This window comes from Falco biarmicus, chromosome 2 (assembly GCF_023638135.1).
Source record: "Falco biarmicus isolate bFalBia1 chromosome 2, bFalBia1.pri, whole genome shotgun sequence".
Lineage (NCBI taxonomy): Eukaryota > Metazoa > Chordata > Aves > Falconiformes > Falconidae > Falco > Falco biarmicus.
In genome coordinates this window covers 14,579,818-14,595,205 of record NC_079289.1, presented here as the reverse complement: position 1 = coordinate 14,595,205, position 15,388 = coordinate 14,579,818, and the positions used below count along the sequence as shown (strand labels likewise).

Here is a 15,388-nt window from a genome sequence, read left to right as displayed (position 1 = left end):
GACCTTAGCCTTGAAATTTCATTTTGTAAGAATGATCTCACAATCCTTCCTTGTGAAATTGTCCCACCTTGCACAAATAAATAACAGAAGAGATAAGAAGCAGTCTCTACATCTGAACTAGAAGTCAGATCCCTTCTTTCTGTAAGATAACACAATTTCCCAGGTGTTCATTTAACTGAAATGCTTTGTGGAGTGTGACATATATTCATATTAATCTCAGGTTCACTGAATCACGTTCTTCAATTAATAAACTATTTGTGACTAAAATGCAACCAGTCTTATTACAATGAACTTTTCCTGGCGTATACAGCTGGTTTGCAGGTGTTTCTTAAGCATGCATTTCCCCCAAACAGGAATTTGGAATTATGCAGAAATCCACACAAAAATTTTATATTGCAAATGGCTATTGCAGCTGTAGCTATTCTTAACCAACATAATAACGTTCTTCATGTTGCTGTGATGGTCTCAAAGCAAAGCAATTTGCTTTGTTAAAAATGCTGTGTTACAGGATGATCAGGGACATTTTTACAAATGAAAGTATAACTAGTTGCATTCTGATTTCTTTTCCTACTTCAGCTTGTTCTCACCTTTCTTGTATAGTATTTAATAATGTTTAGCTTTGTATGATTTAGAATAAAATGTTAATATTGTAATGTGATCAAACATTTTGTTACATTGCATATTCTGGAATTACCATAAGAAATCAAGATTTTTCTCACTTGTAGAGGTTTGTAATTTAATCAACACTTTACAAATTAATATGAGGAAATTATGGAGTAAACACCACAAGATGTCCAGGGAGCATGATGGCAAGAAAGAAAACATGGATCACTAAGCTCATTTCTTATGAGGTGAATTTGCTAACAGGCCGTCAAAAGTGTGCCATGATGGAATGGGCAGTGCACAGGCTGTTTCCCCAGAAAACTATTGATTTATATGTCTGAATCATGGCTGACTTCTTATTCTGTAGATCGCCAGACAGTCATGGTATCTCATCAGTTGAAAAAGGACATTTAAATCGTATGTAATCAATAAACTTCTCTGTAGATTAAATGAGAAAATAGATTTAATTTTTTAAAAAAGGAAAATGATACAAAGAAGCCAGCGACAATCAGATTAATAAAATTGCAGTGAGGAATTCCATAAATGACACGTGAGAAATTATTTTCCCCTAGCACTTTATTTTTTTTTAGCCCAGGCTGAAAATATCACAGGATAGTAAGCTTATGAAAGGTTGAATAATCCACAGGTAAAGAAAAGCAATTTTGTTTTGTGACCTAATGAAATACAGAGATTGTACACATGGCAAATATAAGCACAGAATACATCCACTCCTATAGCCAAAGTTGTAGCACACAGTTCCAAAGAGAAGCTGTGGAACTGCTGTTGTGCAGTAAGGCAGGTAGATTTAGTCTACTTGGAATTTGTATTTTTTACAGTTTTCCATCAGGTTCAAGCCAATTATTCTTTTTTAGCTCATGTACACATGCTGAAAGTAGCCAACATTAAGAAATTACAATTAAAATTTAATTTTGAAATCCTTCCTTTAGGTTACAAAAATTTCTAAAAGAAAGGGGGAGAGATAAGAGACCAAACTAAAACCATCTAACAATGTATGTGTGCTTAGTGCATAAGTGACTTCATAAAACTTTTACACTTCTACACTAAGTTTCATATCCTCATAACACCTCTGATGTTATGCACTTCTTTAAAATTACTATGTGTTCACAAAGCTGGGTTTCTGCTGGCAGCAACTGTAAATTTTCTATGTTTGTTTTATTTGGCTGATGCTCTTGCCTTCATCTAGACACATTTTTTCTTAATGTAGTAAAAATTTAAGCTAGAATAACTATATTTCTCCTTTCTAGTTCCATTGACTGCAAAATCACTAAAGATGTGTTTCGGATTTGCATAACTCTTCCATATAGCTAACCACGCCCAGAAATATGCAATTCATTAACGTTAAGATGGGCTAAAGGAATTCAGTAATTATTAGTCTAATGCTCCTACATTTTAACAAGCTGATTAGAATCTTGTTAAAAAAATACACTTCATATATGAACTATTCCTTGTGATTGTGAAGTATAAATGACATTTAAAGCTGTAGCAAACTGACAGGTTTTTATCTTTTTAACAACCTGCTATGAGCAAACCTATGAAATATGAGTTTAAACATACGCTTTTTGTGATCAAGAGTTCTGATTTGCTTGACATTTTGTCAATGTTATTTTGGGGCATTTTTCTCCAATTTCTCTGCATAAAATTCTATTGAAGACAAAAGAAATTCCTGGCAAATATATGTTTTTATTAAAAAATACATTTCTTCTTAATTTCTGTTTCAGCATGTGTGTGTGTGTGTCTGTCTCTTTTTTCTTACTTTCTTAAAACAGCATAAACCAGCATGACCTTGGGCATGAGAGATCATAGGAAATGCAAAGAAGAGAAAAAAACCTTTTTTTTTTCTGTGTTTAAATCTTCATAAATATTTGCTAATGTAGTATAAAATTTTGAGCAGACCTTTAAGTGCTTATACCTGTTTTTTCCACTTTGCCCCATAAAAATAACCAGTGATACAGGGGCTTTTTCAAATGTTTTATCTCTTAAGATATATGAAATAATGTTCATTTTATACCTCTTTCTCTTTCAAATCCAAAGAAATAGTTTAAGTATTCCAAAGTCTGCAAATTACATAGTACAGAAGCATTCATATTTGTAATGCATCACCAGTGCTGAACTACATGATAATAAATATAGCAACTGGGCTTCGGCCGTGCAATTGTGAGGATACTAAGAGCAAATGCAATAAGCATACTCTTCTTTTTCAAGTTTTGTGACATTTTGTATAGGCACATTATAGCACATGCCTTTTCCCGTAAAACTGCGTCAAAAGCCTAGTTTAATGATCACTGTTGTTTCCTTTTGAGCTGTATACCATTTCCATCTGAACAGCTCTGCAGGCTACAAAGATGTAACTGTTTTCTGCAGCAGTACAAACCATGCATTCAAGCAAGTCCATGAACTTGACTTTTAAAATTTTCTGTGAAAGTGGTAAGTTTCTAAGTTTCTAGAATCCATGGCTTTCAGTGAAAAAAGAGAAACTGAATGCCATAATCTGTAGCTCTATCTCATAATCATAAATGCCTTGATTTATCCTTGGGATTATAAATTACCCTTTAAACCATTAAAGCCCAGTAAAATTGCAGGACGCCAATTACTTTCATTACTTTAAGGACCTTTTCTTACAAAAATCTTTTCCAATGCTTTACTTCCCATGTTACTGAAAATAACTGGGGACATGCAAGCCTGCTGTTAACAAGCAATACTTTGCTGTGAGACATTGACATAAGTTGCCCAGAGCAGCTGTGGGTGCCCCATCCCTGGCAGTGCTCGAGGCCAGGCTGGACGGGGCTTTGGGCAACCTGCTCTGGTGGGAGGTGTCCCTGCCTGTGGCAGGAGGTTGGAACTAAATGATTTTTACAAGTCCATTTCAGCCCAAACCATTCTATGATTCTATGAATACTATTAAATGGCCTACTTCAACTATACTGACATTTTCTCTTACAGCATTTAATCACAAGCATGGCTTTTTAAAAATTCTTATATTTATTTCAGTGTAATGTAAGCCACTCTTTGTTCAGTCCTTCTTTACCTATCTATATAATGCTTTAGAGCTCAATGCTAATTACTAAATGAACATAGTCTAATCTAAAGACCATTTAATTGTGTACTACAGCATCCAATGTTGTTTTCAGGTAATTAATGAATTTAAATGCAAGAAAAAGTTATTAATAAATGAGAGTCTATATATTGTGTGGTTAAAATATCTTAATATGGAAAAATTCCTGATTTATTTCAGAAAGATTGTGATTGCACTATACAAGTTTTTCTATGAAGTAGGATGTCTCCAAAATATTGCTTTAAAACATAAGACCATCCTTCGTGTTGTAAAGTATAAATCTTCCCTTTGAGCATCTGTTAAGAAACATCTCAGTTTCATAAAGGAAATAAAGAGTATTAGCACTTTAGGAACCAGTGTAAACTTTGTATCACCCAAGATAGCAGGATAAAAGTAATCCGTTCTTTGCTTCAAGAAAATATATCTGAACTTTCTGGTCAAATTCAAGACAGTGTCTTAGATATTTTAAAGCTGAAATCACAGTGAAAATCTTTATTTTAAATTTACTTTAGATCTGACATAAAACATTTCTGTGATATAAGCTTCTGATATGTTGCTATGAGTTTACAGTATGGTGACATCAACTTATACGGTAAATTGCTGCTTGATACAAGTATTGCTTCAACAGGAACACATCAGCTATTGAAGACCAGGGATTGGAGGAAGCATTAAATCAAGGGCGGATGAGAAAGTGTCATGCTACAAAGAAGCTGAACTACATACATATTGAATTTGAAATTGCTTTTATGGAGGAGTTGCTCACAAAATTTTAAAAGAACTTCAACCAGTTATGACTATCTATCCTTTTTTAAAGATTTCTATGTGCTTATAATAGCCTCTTCTTCCTCACAAGTTCTGCACTATTTGCTACACCTCAGTCCTTCCAGCTACCATTACTCCATTAATGTCTCCTGAGAAACTTTCATTACAATTGCCAAATAAACACTTTAATGAACAGAAATCACATTCAAGACATTACAGTATGACAACTCTGATACCTCCAAAAGCAGGTGTGCAGGCTAATAACACTTTTAAAATCCAATAAAAATAAACCCACCAAACCCAGCCTCTTATTTCTTCTTTTTTTTTTTTTCCCTCCTTTTTTTTTTTTTCTTAATAACCTTATCTAAATTTGTTTTACTGGAGGAAATAATATTGTAACTAGAAGTACATGGGGTTCTGAATAAACTGTGGATGTAGATACTGAATCTCATAGGCCTTTTGTTGTTTGAGCTCCAGCTCTCACTTTGTAATTTTTTTTCAGCTGGAGGTCAAATGGTCACCCATTAGGCATGGTCCTGAAATGGAACAGAAATTTCAGTTCCAAGTCCTGGAACTATCTATATTTACCAGTTGTCAGGTTCTCTAACTAAGCAATTTGTTTAATGATAGTTTTCTTGTATGAAAGATAAAATGTTGCTGAGTTTTCTCAGATACATGTTTAAGAATGAAGTCAAATAATACTGTGATAAGAGAACTGTCGCAAAGTTTAGAGTTTTAAACATGATCTGGCATGAGGAAACAGAAACATGAGTATTGCTCCCAGCTCAGAAGTAGGTGGGCAGTACCATGGTCTTGCTAACAAATACCTTGACAGGACAGATAAGACTAAAGCTACAGATTTGAGAGGTCTGAGTTTACCAGGGAAGGGTACAGTAAGGGAGAATCTCAGACCCCATACTATTTCTGCTGAGTTCTCTACACCGCCATATGTGTTAACAGACATGCAGGTAGGCAACTTGTGCTTAACCCCACTGTTTTCCAGTTGTGGCTATATGAAGATCTGCCTCATGTTTCATGGTAATGTTCTATTTTTAGCAGAATCTGAGAAATTAGGATGGAGGTTTTTTTGCATCCCTGCTTCTGAAAAAAAGCCCCTCATGATAGGATTTACCTAGATAAAGCACTAAAATAATTTTGGTTGCCTTCTTGCAAAGTGTTGAAGGGAAGTCAGCGTTGGAGGTAGAATATCAAAATTCTGGACTTGTTTTTGGTGATAACATGTATGAAAGAGCATGCTATAGACAGACCACATACATTTACTTGCGTTCATGGATTCTTGATAGCTTCTAGAAAGTATACTGTGGTGAAGGATTTCAAAGCGGTGAAATTTTCCATTTCCATTAACAATTACAAAAAAAAAATTATCTCAGTTGCTTAATGTATAAATGTATGCATGACATGTATGCATAAACATGAACATAAAATGTATATTTTTATGCCTATATACATACAAAATTATGCTCACACAGTTATAGATGCAGATTATCCTATAGATATATAGGAAGTTTATCCCACTCTGTTCCTAAGTTTACAGTTCTTTCCAGCTCACATAGTGTGGCAAAATGATATATGTTTCAGGGAACTAGCAATGAGTGAAATATTGTTGCAGAATATTCAGGTATGATATTAAAGGACAGCATTTGGGATCATTTATGAAAGTTATTTTCTCTGATAGTTGGTTGTATTTTAAGAGTTAAAAGTCCAGTACTGCAAACCACTTTTTCCCCACTAAGCGTTTTATTTCTAATTCCAAAATCCTAGCCCAGTAAAGTCAGTGGCCAGTGTAGCATGTAATGCATTAAAATTACAGTTTAGAGCCTTATGAAGTAATGTAAAGATCTGATTTATCCATGTTAAAAATTTTGTTACTCACATGCAAATTGAAGAACAGCTTCTCTGCTTAAAATACTGCCAAACACGTTGGTGGTTAAACACTGATATTGTCCAGAATCCTTCATTTCACTGGGGTTGTTGATGATCAAACTTCCTTCTATTAAACTGAAGCGATAATCACTTTCAATGTCAATTTCAGTTCCATTTCGAAGCCATCTTAGGAAAAAAGAAAGAAACTATTTGAGCGTTTTATGGCCAAAGGAAAGCATCAAGCTTAGTATATAGAACTGGACAGCCCTGGTTGTTGTAAGGATGACAACTACTCAAAGAAAACCTGTGCCATAATTCATTATTTTGGCAAAGCTTTGGATGGAGAAATTCCATAACGCATGGCTGACAAAAACTAAGTTTTTCTGATAGAACACAAGTAAAAGCAGATCTTCAGCCTATGAAGAGAAAGGATAGTTTTTGGTTTGGCTATGCTAAATCAAATTAGTAACCTCTTCCCCCACCCCCAGAAAAAAAACCCAAAAACCTATCACCCATAAAGTCTTCAGACTTGAAGCCTGTACAGCAGATGCATGCTTTATGTCAAAAATAGGACTTTTACTGTGCTTATAATAATCAAAGTTTCAATTCATGTTCTATCATTAAAACTTTAGGCCCAGATGAACTTAGAGTTAGCAAAGCTAAGTCTGTACTGCATTAGAGCAAAGAACTTTTCTTTTCCATTCTTTCAGCACTTGTTTTTCTGAGCCAAATAAATGGAGAAACCTGATTTAGATACAGAAAGGAGAAAAGCAAGGCCTGTGAAGAGAAGGGAGGTAGCTTGATGTACGTAGGCTGTTATGAAATAAAGGATATTGGCAACAGACAAAGGCAAATGAGTATCAGCTAGATCGGTATACACAATATTCAGAGAACACTGGGACAGGAGAGACTGGAATTAGCTGGCAGCTGGTCAAGGGTAATGCCTGGAAGCTACCAGGCAAATGGAAATTAAGATCAAATGAGGAGCCGGCTGGCAAAGGGAATGCTAAAATTGGGAGGTGTTCGGGACTGAAATGAGAAATCTGAACAGTAAAGACAGGGATGGGAGTGAAGATAAGGTGGAAGAATCCAGGCTAACATATTGGAAAGTATCACGCCTGAGCCAAAGCACTGAATAATTCCCAAATGAACACTTCTTTTTTGAGGTTTCAGAAGTAATCTAAGTCTCATATTTTTTCTGTTGTGCGAGTGGGTTTTGAGGTTGGGGTTTTTTCCCCCCCTGGATCCTCTCTGCCAAAATGCCTCACCTCTCTCATTCATCTCCGAAGACTGAAACAACAAACCTGCAACAGTCAACTGGCTGCAAAGGAAAAGATTTTGTATGGTAGATTAAGACTCCAGCATTCTGGAATAACCTCTAGGGAGGTATGGTGCAATATCTCAATTAAAGAATAATATTCCATATAAGAAGACTCTTTAAATTTGCTTTTCTGTCAAACTGTGTAGAACATAAAACTGTTAAAAGAATACAAAGCAGATAAGCAGTGTAAACAGGTATGGCACAGCTATTATGATGCACAGATATTTCCTTCATTGCTAGTTCGCAGTCATTCTGCAATTTCAAAGTTGCTTCAGGAAATTGCCAGCTACTCCCAAGCTTTGCCAGCATTCAGCAAAGAATGGAAGAACTTGGTAACATCTAGACTCCAGAAGAAATTTTAAAGAAGCAAAATGATTATCAGTTCACTCTATCTTGTTAACATTCATTGGGAATGACAGACAGCAGAATCCAGCTGAAATAGCTCTGAATTTTTCTTTATCCAAAGGTCAGAACTGGCAGAATTAATATGAACTGTGAAAATATTAGTTGCCCGTTTTTTTCATGGTTGGACTTTTGATCACAGAGGACCCCTGTTTCACTTAATGCAAGAAATGAAACACTGTTGACAAGATCTTTATACTGAAAAGGATATTAGGAAAATGTCTGTAGGATTCACTACATTTGTAAAAAAGATTCATACATAGCAGAGCTAAAAGAGGAACTTTTCATCTTGAACATTTTGTTAATTATTTAAGATTTTTAATGAAATAAAAAAAGAAAGTTTACTTTTATATATATATATGTGTGAAATAAAAATACAAAATTAATTCTTCCAGAAACGATGGGAGATTTAGATAAGGAAAAGGCCAAAATTACATGTTTGAGCATTTCAAAGTGGGAACTGACACAAAATTCAGTTTGCTTTAATTAGTTTTCTTCACTTAGTTTCATTTTCAGTTAAATGCAATGCAAAAATATGCTTTTGTAATACTACCCCAAATCTTTGGATCTTGATGTCTGTCTGTCTACATATCATGGAGTCCATCCTGAATGGTTGTATTCTCCTCACATAATCCAAGCACATTAGAGGAAAAGAAACCCTGAACTGCGTGACATATTTTCTTCTAGGTACCCTGGCTTATGTGGGAGGACAGAATCCCAAATATAATACTTATAACGTAATGAGATGCTAGGGAAAAATCAGCTACATTTTTTTCTTGAAGACAAGTGACAACATAACATTTTGAAATATTCTAAATATTTTAAAGTAATTTTTTTGAAACTTTTTACAATGGTGTTTTTTATCAGGAAATTATACTCACAAAATATTTCTAACCAGTTTATATGTCTCTAACCAGCTTATATGTCTCCAAAGTAAAATAGGAAATGCAGTATTACACAAGCAGTGAAAGCAGTGTAGTGAAGCAGCATCTCAGGGAGCTCTGCACCTGCCTTTAACTCAGTAACAATGGTGACCTGTTGTTGTGAACCCACAGGAAGCCTGTCAAAGGTTGTATTCCTCATCAAAGGTCTCTCAGTTATGTTCTTCACTGTACAGATCCTGACTTGTTATACTAAAGTATGATTTGCAGAAATGCTGAGCAAATGGAATCAATTTATTTCAGGGAGTTACATGTATTTAGATACCTTAATGACTGGAACTGAAGAAAAAAAGATTTGTAAAAAGGTTATGAACACTGTGTCATAAGTTATACAGACTAAGGAAATGTATTAAAATGGCAGAGACAATTTTGGAATTTTTGAGTGATTCAAATGTTCTTTTAATGCAGCTTTAGAAAAACAAAAAGTTGTTCTCTGTTTTGGTTTTGGCTGAAAATAATTTTTAGCAGCATAGGCCTCACAGCACATGTAAATAACAATCTGTATTGTTCAGTGCTTGTAGATAATAGGACAAGGCCTTTGATGATATGGAAATATCCCTTCTCCTCACTATTTCATATGCCAGAGGCTGGGCAAGTGACATACAACAAACCTTTGCCTATCTATAGTCTTTTCTGAGGCTAAATTCTCTCTGCACCTGCCCTGAAGAACAGTATATTCCACACAATTTATATATTTTTTCTTTTCCCCTGAATAGTATGTATTGTATATGCTGTACAGACACACGGCAACAACAGAAGAAGTTACGTTGTGCCATTAGAACTAGGCCTTTTGGGTCAAAGCTTTCCTTTTAAGAACCACAGTCACAAAAGTTTGTTTATAAGGCTGTTGACACCAATTAATCTCTGGAGAACTGAAGGAATGGGTATCACAAAGTCATAAAATAACCAAGGTTGGAAGCAACCTTGAAAGATAATTTGGTCCAATCTTTCATGGAAAGGGGAGCCTAGATTATATTATTTAGCACCTTGTTCAATTGCATCTTGAAAACCTTCAGTAATGGGAAGTCTGCCATGTCCCCAAGGAGGTTGTTCCAATGAATGACTGTTCTCACAGTAAAAAATTCCTTTCTTATATTAAGAAGATAACTCTCATATGAAACCCCTCTTATATTTGTTTCCCCTTGCCTTCTCCATGTGGTTCCTTGTGAAGAGAGAGCTTCTATCTTCTTTGTAACCACCTTTTAAAATATGCTGAAAGTCAGAATTTGTTGATTGCATTCCATTGGGAAAATGCAAAAAAAAATGTTGGACCAAGAAAGAAAGGAGATGACATAGGTTCTCCACAAGAATGATGAGGTTGTCTGGGAGGGCTATGCACAGGGTTCCCCTCTTTTGGTGGAAGTTTGTGCCTTTTCTCCATGGTCACATGCTATGTTTAATGGGCTCATAGCACTTTAACAATGTGTGGAACTAATATGTGTGTTGGTTTTTTTATCAGCAATGCAACAAATATGTAATAGAAATTACACAAGGAATGTCAATAAAGAAGTCAACAGAGTTTTCATCACACATGGTGAGGAGTTCATGCAATTCCATCTTGAAGAATTTCCGGCCACTCATTCCTAATCCCATGTTACATGTTTTAGTCATGCCTGTGCTTCTTGGGGAGATTGTCCATTTAATGACTCACATATTTTGCAAAGAGGCAGATTCAGTGCTATTGTGATGGGGATGTCTAAAGATGGTACTGCCTCTGAATTTCTTCCAGTCATAGGAATGTAAGTTTTGTGATTCAAATAAGTCTAAGGAGAATTCATCCAGAATGCTGAAGAATCCACAAGTGAAATAAGTGTAATAAGTAAAAAATACAACGCAGAATTCATGATTGTCACCTATAACAAAACACAATGGTAAGAGTCCTTATGTTCCTTTTGTAAATCAAGAATGACTCTATGAGAAAAGATAAAGGATGTATGAAAAAAATAATCAACCATATGTTCTCCCAGCCCTCCTACATCACTTCTAAATTGTATAAAATATGAGCAGAGTCAGATGCAGCAAATGGATAAGGTGACTGCAACGTACTGTTCCCACCATTGATAAACTGAACTCTCAGACTCACAGGAGTGTCACAGCAGATGCATATAGTAGGTGTCAGTGACATAATAGTCTGTATGGAAAAACAGGCAACAGACAGTGGTTGCAAAGAAATAAAATGGTGGACTTGTGAGTGAAAAGACACCAGATTTGGCTCAGTTATGGTATCCCATATTGCATAATCATGTCATGTAATGTAGTGTACCTGGACTTTACTGCTTTCCCTATAAAATGGGATAGTATTTCATAGCTTTATAGGTTTTTAGGGGGAAAAAAAAAATCAATTAAATATTTTGGTCTTGTTAGCTATTAAAGCCACAAGTCAAAAAAACGGATAAAAAATCTCTTCACATGGATAATTATGATGCACAGAGAACATAATTTGAAACTTCACATATTGTGTTGGCGTTATTCACTACCACTTATGCTTCTTGCTTATTCAGAATCAGAAAAAACATTCAATCAGCAAAGCTACTTGTGTCACAGAGCTGTTTCTGTTATGTTGTTCTTCAAAGCACACTGACTCTCAGAGTGGAATTGTAGTGGCTAATATTCTGAAAAGTAAAAGAAAATAATTTTTAAAGAGTACCTGTATGTGGGAGTAGGATTTCCACGAGCCTGACAATTCAGAGATACTTTCTTCTCCTCAGAATCGGTTGGAAAAATCACATCATCTGGCTCTTGTACAAACACCGGCCCATAGTCAACACTTTCTGTGGAAATAGAAGTCCTGTAGTTTAGGAATTCTGAATAAATCTAAGTGTATTATATTTTTTTAAAGTGAGATTAAAGTATGCAAAATTATGTTTGTTTTTCAGAGATTCATATCACATTACATCAGATGCAGGGTGGAAGATAAGGAAGAAATATTACTAAGTTAACAATACAATACATAGTGTGATTTAAATGTTCATCATGCCTTAAAATGGCTTTCTCATCAGATATATTTTGACCTACAGTCTAATGAGCAGCTCAAGAGAATTAAGCCAGCAAGAGGAATTAACTCTGCTTATAGAGAGCAAGGTAAACAGTAATTTTCCTGCTGCCTGCAGTAGCTTACCTCGCAAAGAACTAAGAGACAGTTTTCCCCTTTATGTCAAAGACTTGCTAAGAAAAATTGCCAGTAAAATTAATGGCAGCAACTGGTGGCTACTATTATATAACATATAGCAAAATCTGACATATCATTTTACTCCACTGTCTTCTCTAATTTTGGCATGCACCTATATCTTGATATGAATTTACATTTCTGAACAAGAAAAAGCTACACAAACCATAGGATACATCTATGATTCCAGTTCATTTATATTGTGAAGAGGTAAGTGTAACCTTCAGAAAGTAAAAGGCTGCATATACAGCATTCCTGATCACATAGGTCTGAATAACTAAAATGTTCACCATGCGCTAGAAGACTGTGGAATTTTAATCAGCATAGGCTTGCTCCAAACTCTTGGATTATTTAGTCACATAATTCTCTTCAAACTTAGAGCACTAGCATAATCACTTGGGTGAGGGAAGATGTGTCCTACAAAGGCACAGATGCCAAGTGAGATCCTTCAATGCATACATAAGTGCTGTTTGTATACAATCACTTATCCACCCAAGTTCTGCCCCAGAATGTACCAATGTGCAGCAAAGCAGCTCTGCAGCCAGTCCACACTCCACCAAGCCATTTACTCTCTCCACACTCACCTGAGGAGGTCTCTTCTTCCCTGATACTTAAGCTGTGGGAGGCTTTGGGCAGCCCCTCATTGCAGGCAGGTGTGCACAGAATTTATTTGCAGATGAGCTCAGAGAGACAGATTTAGTGTTAGTTGTTTCCTCACTACATTTTAAGGCATAATCACTGCAGCCTGGCACCCAGGCAATGAACAAAGTCTTTTCTCAGAAAGAGCACTTACAGGGAGATAGTTACATTGTCCTACTACTTGCAATGAAACACATGGGGACAGTGTTTTCTCAGTCAGTTTTATGATTTGATATGTTCACATCATAAAAGTCCTCCAACTGGTACTAAGGTCAGTGTGACACATTAAGCAGTTTATAACCTCTTGTTATATTTATCCTAACAATCCCAGCTTAAAGTAAGAACTGTGCACCTTAAGACTTTGTGTTTTGGTCATGGACTTATAAACATTATTTACTTTGTAGTTCTACCAGCTCTTCACAACTTTAAATGTTATGGGTTCACAGTTTTGGGAACTGTGACCTTTTCCATACTGCTAATACTTTGAGAAAATTTGGGTGGACAGGAAAAGGTGCACGGGACTACAAGTCTTGGTACTAAGAAGAAAGTCTTAAGGAGTCTGAAAAAGGATGAGAAACATGGGAGACATCGGTCATAGTATGCTAGTTCTGAAATGCAAATTCCCATGTTCTTAAAGTCTGTGACATTTTGGGTTTCTCAATTCTATTATAATACAGTGAAAAGACCACATGAAAACTCATTATGTTATTCAACCTTCCTTTTTAGTGACTATTCTCTTATTACACACTTAGTTTTTCTTCTTTTTACACTGCTATTCAAATTCAGATTTTGAAAATACCTTTATTTTCAGCTATTTATGCTTTTACTGAAATAGATTCAAATAATTACCCTGTCACGTTGTAAGGACAGCAAATAAGAGCAGCAGCAATGTTCTACGTATTTACTTAGGTGTTTAGGTACAATACTTCAGTCAGGTATATTGGCAGAAATATATTTTCTGGAACAGATAACTGCATTATTTAAAAAAAAAAACCACCAAACAACAAAACCAACAAAAACAAAACCACCAAAAAAACCACAAACAAACAACCGCAATAAGTGATTTCTGATATGTACTTATATTGTTGAAGTTAAACCAACTCCAGGACTAAGTTTTAGGCACTACAGCTGAGGCTGCCACAAAGGCAATGGAATCAGTTGGCCAAACTTACTTTAGGAAAGGAAAATGTGGGTACAAAACCAATGTGTGTATTGTTTCCCAGAATTTGGTTACCTGCTTCTTAGATTGCACAAGAGGAAACAAAAGGAATGTAGAGTCAGTCTGTTAAACACTGAATTGCTCCCGGGTGTTGAGACATCCCCTTTGTCTGTGTGCACCCTCATGCTGAGCTCCACCTCGCCCTGCCCCGGCCCTGGCAGCAAGGCTGAGGCCCAGGGCACGTGGGGTGGGACAGGACGGTGAGGGGCTCTGAGGTGGCCACAGCCCCGGGTCAGGAGGCTGTCCCCGCGCAGACAGGAGTGACAGCCAGCTCTGCGTGTCGGCCATTTTCCCCATGGGCCTGAGTTGTGGGGTTTGTCCATCCCACTGCATTTAACATGGCTGAAGAGCTACAGCCCGTTTTTCCCCGAGCAGCCCAGGGCTGGGCCTTCCATCAGCCCTGGCTCACGCGGTGATGTGGTGGCCATGTCACAGGGGGCTGGTGTCAGGGCATCCCAGGACAGGCACGGAAAGGGCTGAGCAGTGAGGCAGCTGGAGGCGAGCAGGCGGGTGAGCCAGGGCTGAGGTGGGAGGGCAGCGAGGCGGGCAGGGAGCGGAGCGCAGGGCTGCTGGGCCTGGGCTGGCAGGAAGGGGTTGCCCATGGCATGACGTGGTGGCTGCTTCTTCTTTTCCTGAGCTGGAGGCTCGTACCAGGACAGGACCAGAGCATGGTGCACTCCCACACCTTCCCTCCACAGCCACTCAGCCAGAGAGGTTTGCTACCTTGTACAGGGATGTTGACACTAAGTTAAGGCATCAAGAGTTTGGCAGAACCTGTGGTAGGGGTTCCGCATGGTGAATGAAGGTAGCTTCTGCCTGGCCTCCCTTCACAGGCTTTCAGCCAGAGTTGTCTTCAGCTTTCAACAAGCCATTGACCTAAGGCCCAGGAAGCACACACACACAGTCTGCACCACGCGTGGTCCCACAGCCTGCTGGAGGCTCCTCACAGCCATGGACAAGGGGAGCTTCAAGCCACCCATCCTCTCTTTCTGAAATTCACTTTGAAATACAGTTTTCTGATTCATGAGCCATTGTCTGGTTCTTCTGGTTTGTGCAACCATTTGGGGAAACCTCCTGCGCCTTGTCCTTACTGTCATTATTTCCTTATTATGTTTAATTTATATATCTTTATATATGTGGATATGTATGCTATATATATACATACACACACACACACATTATAGCCAAAATGTGGTTTCTCTCTCTCATGTACAGAAACACTTTTTTTTCTCTCTCAACTACTGATGAAAAAAAATCAGATGTTCTTTAGTTCTCCTTGCTGACCAATGCAAATACCATGAGAACAAACTTCAAATAAGAATAAAGTTTCCTGTACTTTCAGTTCTGTATTAAAAATAGTGTCATTCCTCAACACTCA

The 15,388-nt window shown here is 37.0% G+C and overlaps 1 protein-coding gene across 4 annotated transcripts in view; it reads right to left on the bottom strand.

Annotated features, from left to right (window-relative positions):
- The window catches only part of CNTN5 (contactin 5), a 678,174-nt gene that overhangs the window by 232,933 nt on the left and 429,853 nt on the right, over positions 1-15,388 (bottom strand). For all 4 annotated transcript variants that reach the window (XM_056329576.1, XM_056329574.1, XM_056329577.1 and 1 more), the window contains 2 exons: positions 11,634-11,757; positions 6,333-6,508 (listed from right to left, as the gene is read on the bottom strand). In XM_056329576.1, coding sequence (XP_056185551.1) covers positions 6,333-6,508; positions 11,634-11,757 — 300 coding nt within the window. The remainder of the gene's footprint in view (positions 1-6,332; positions 6,509-11,633; positions 11,758-15,388) is intronic.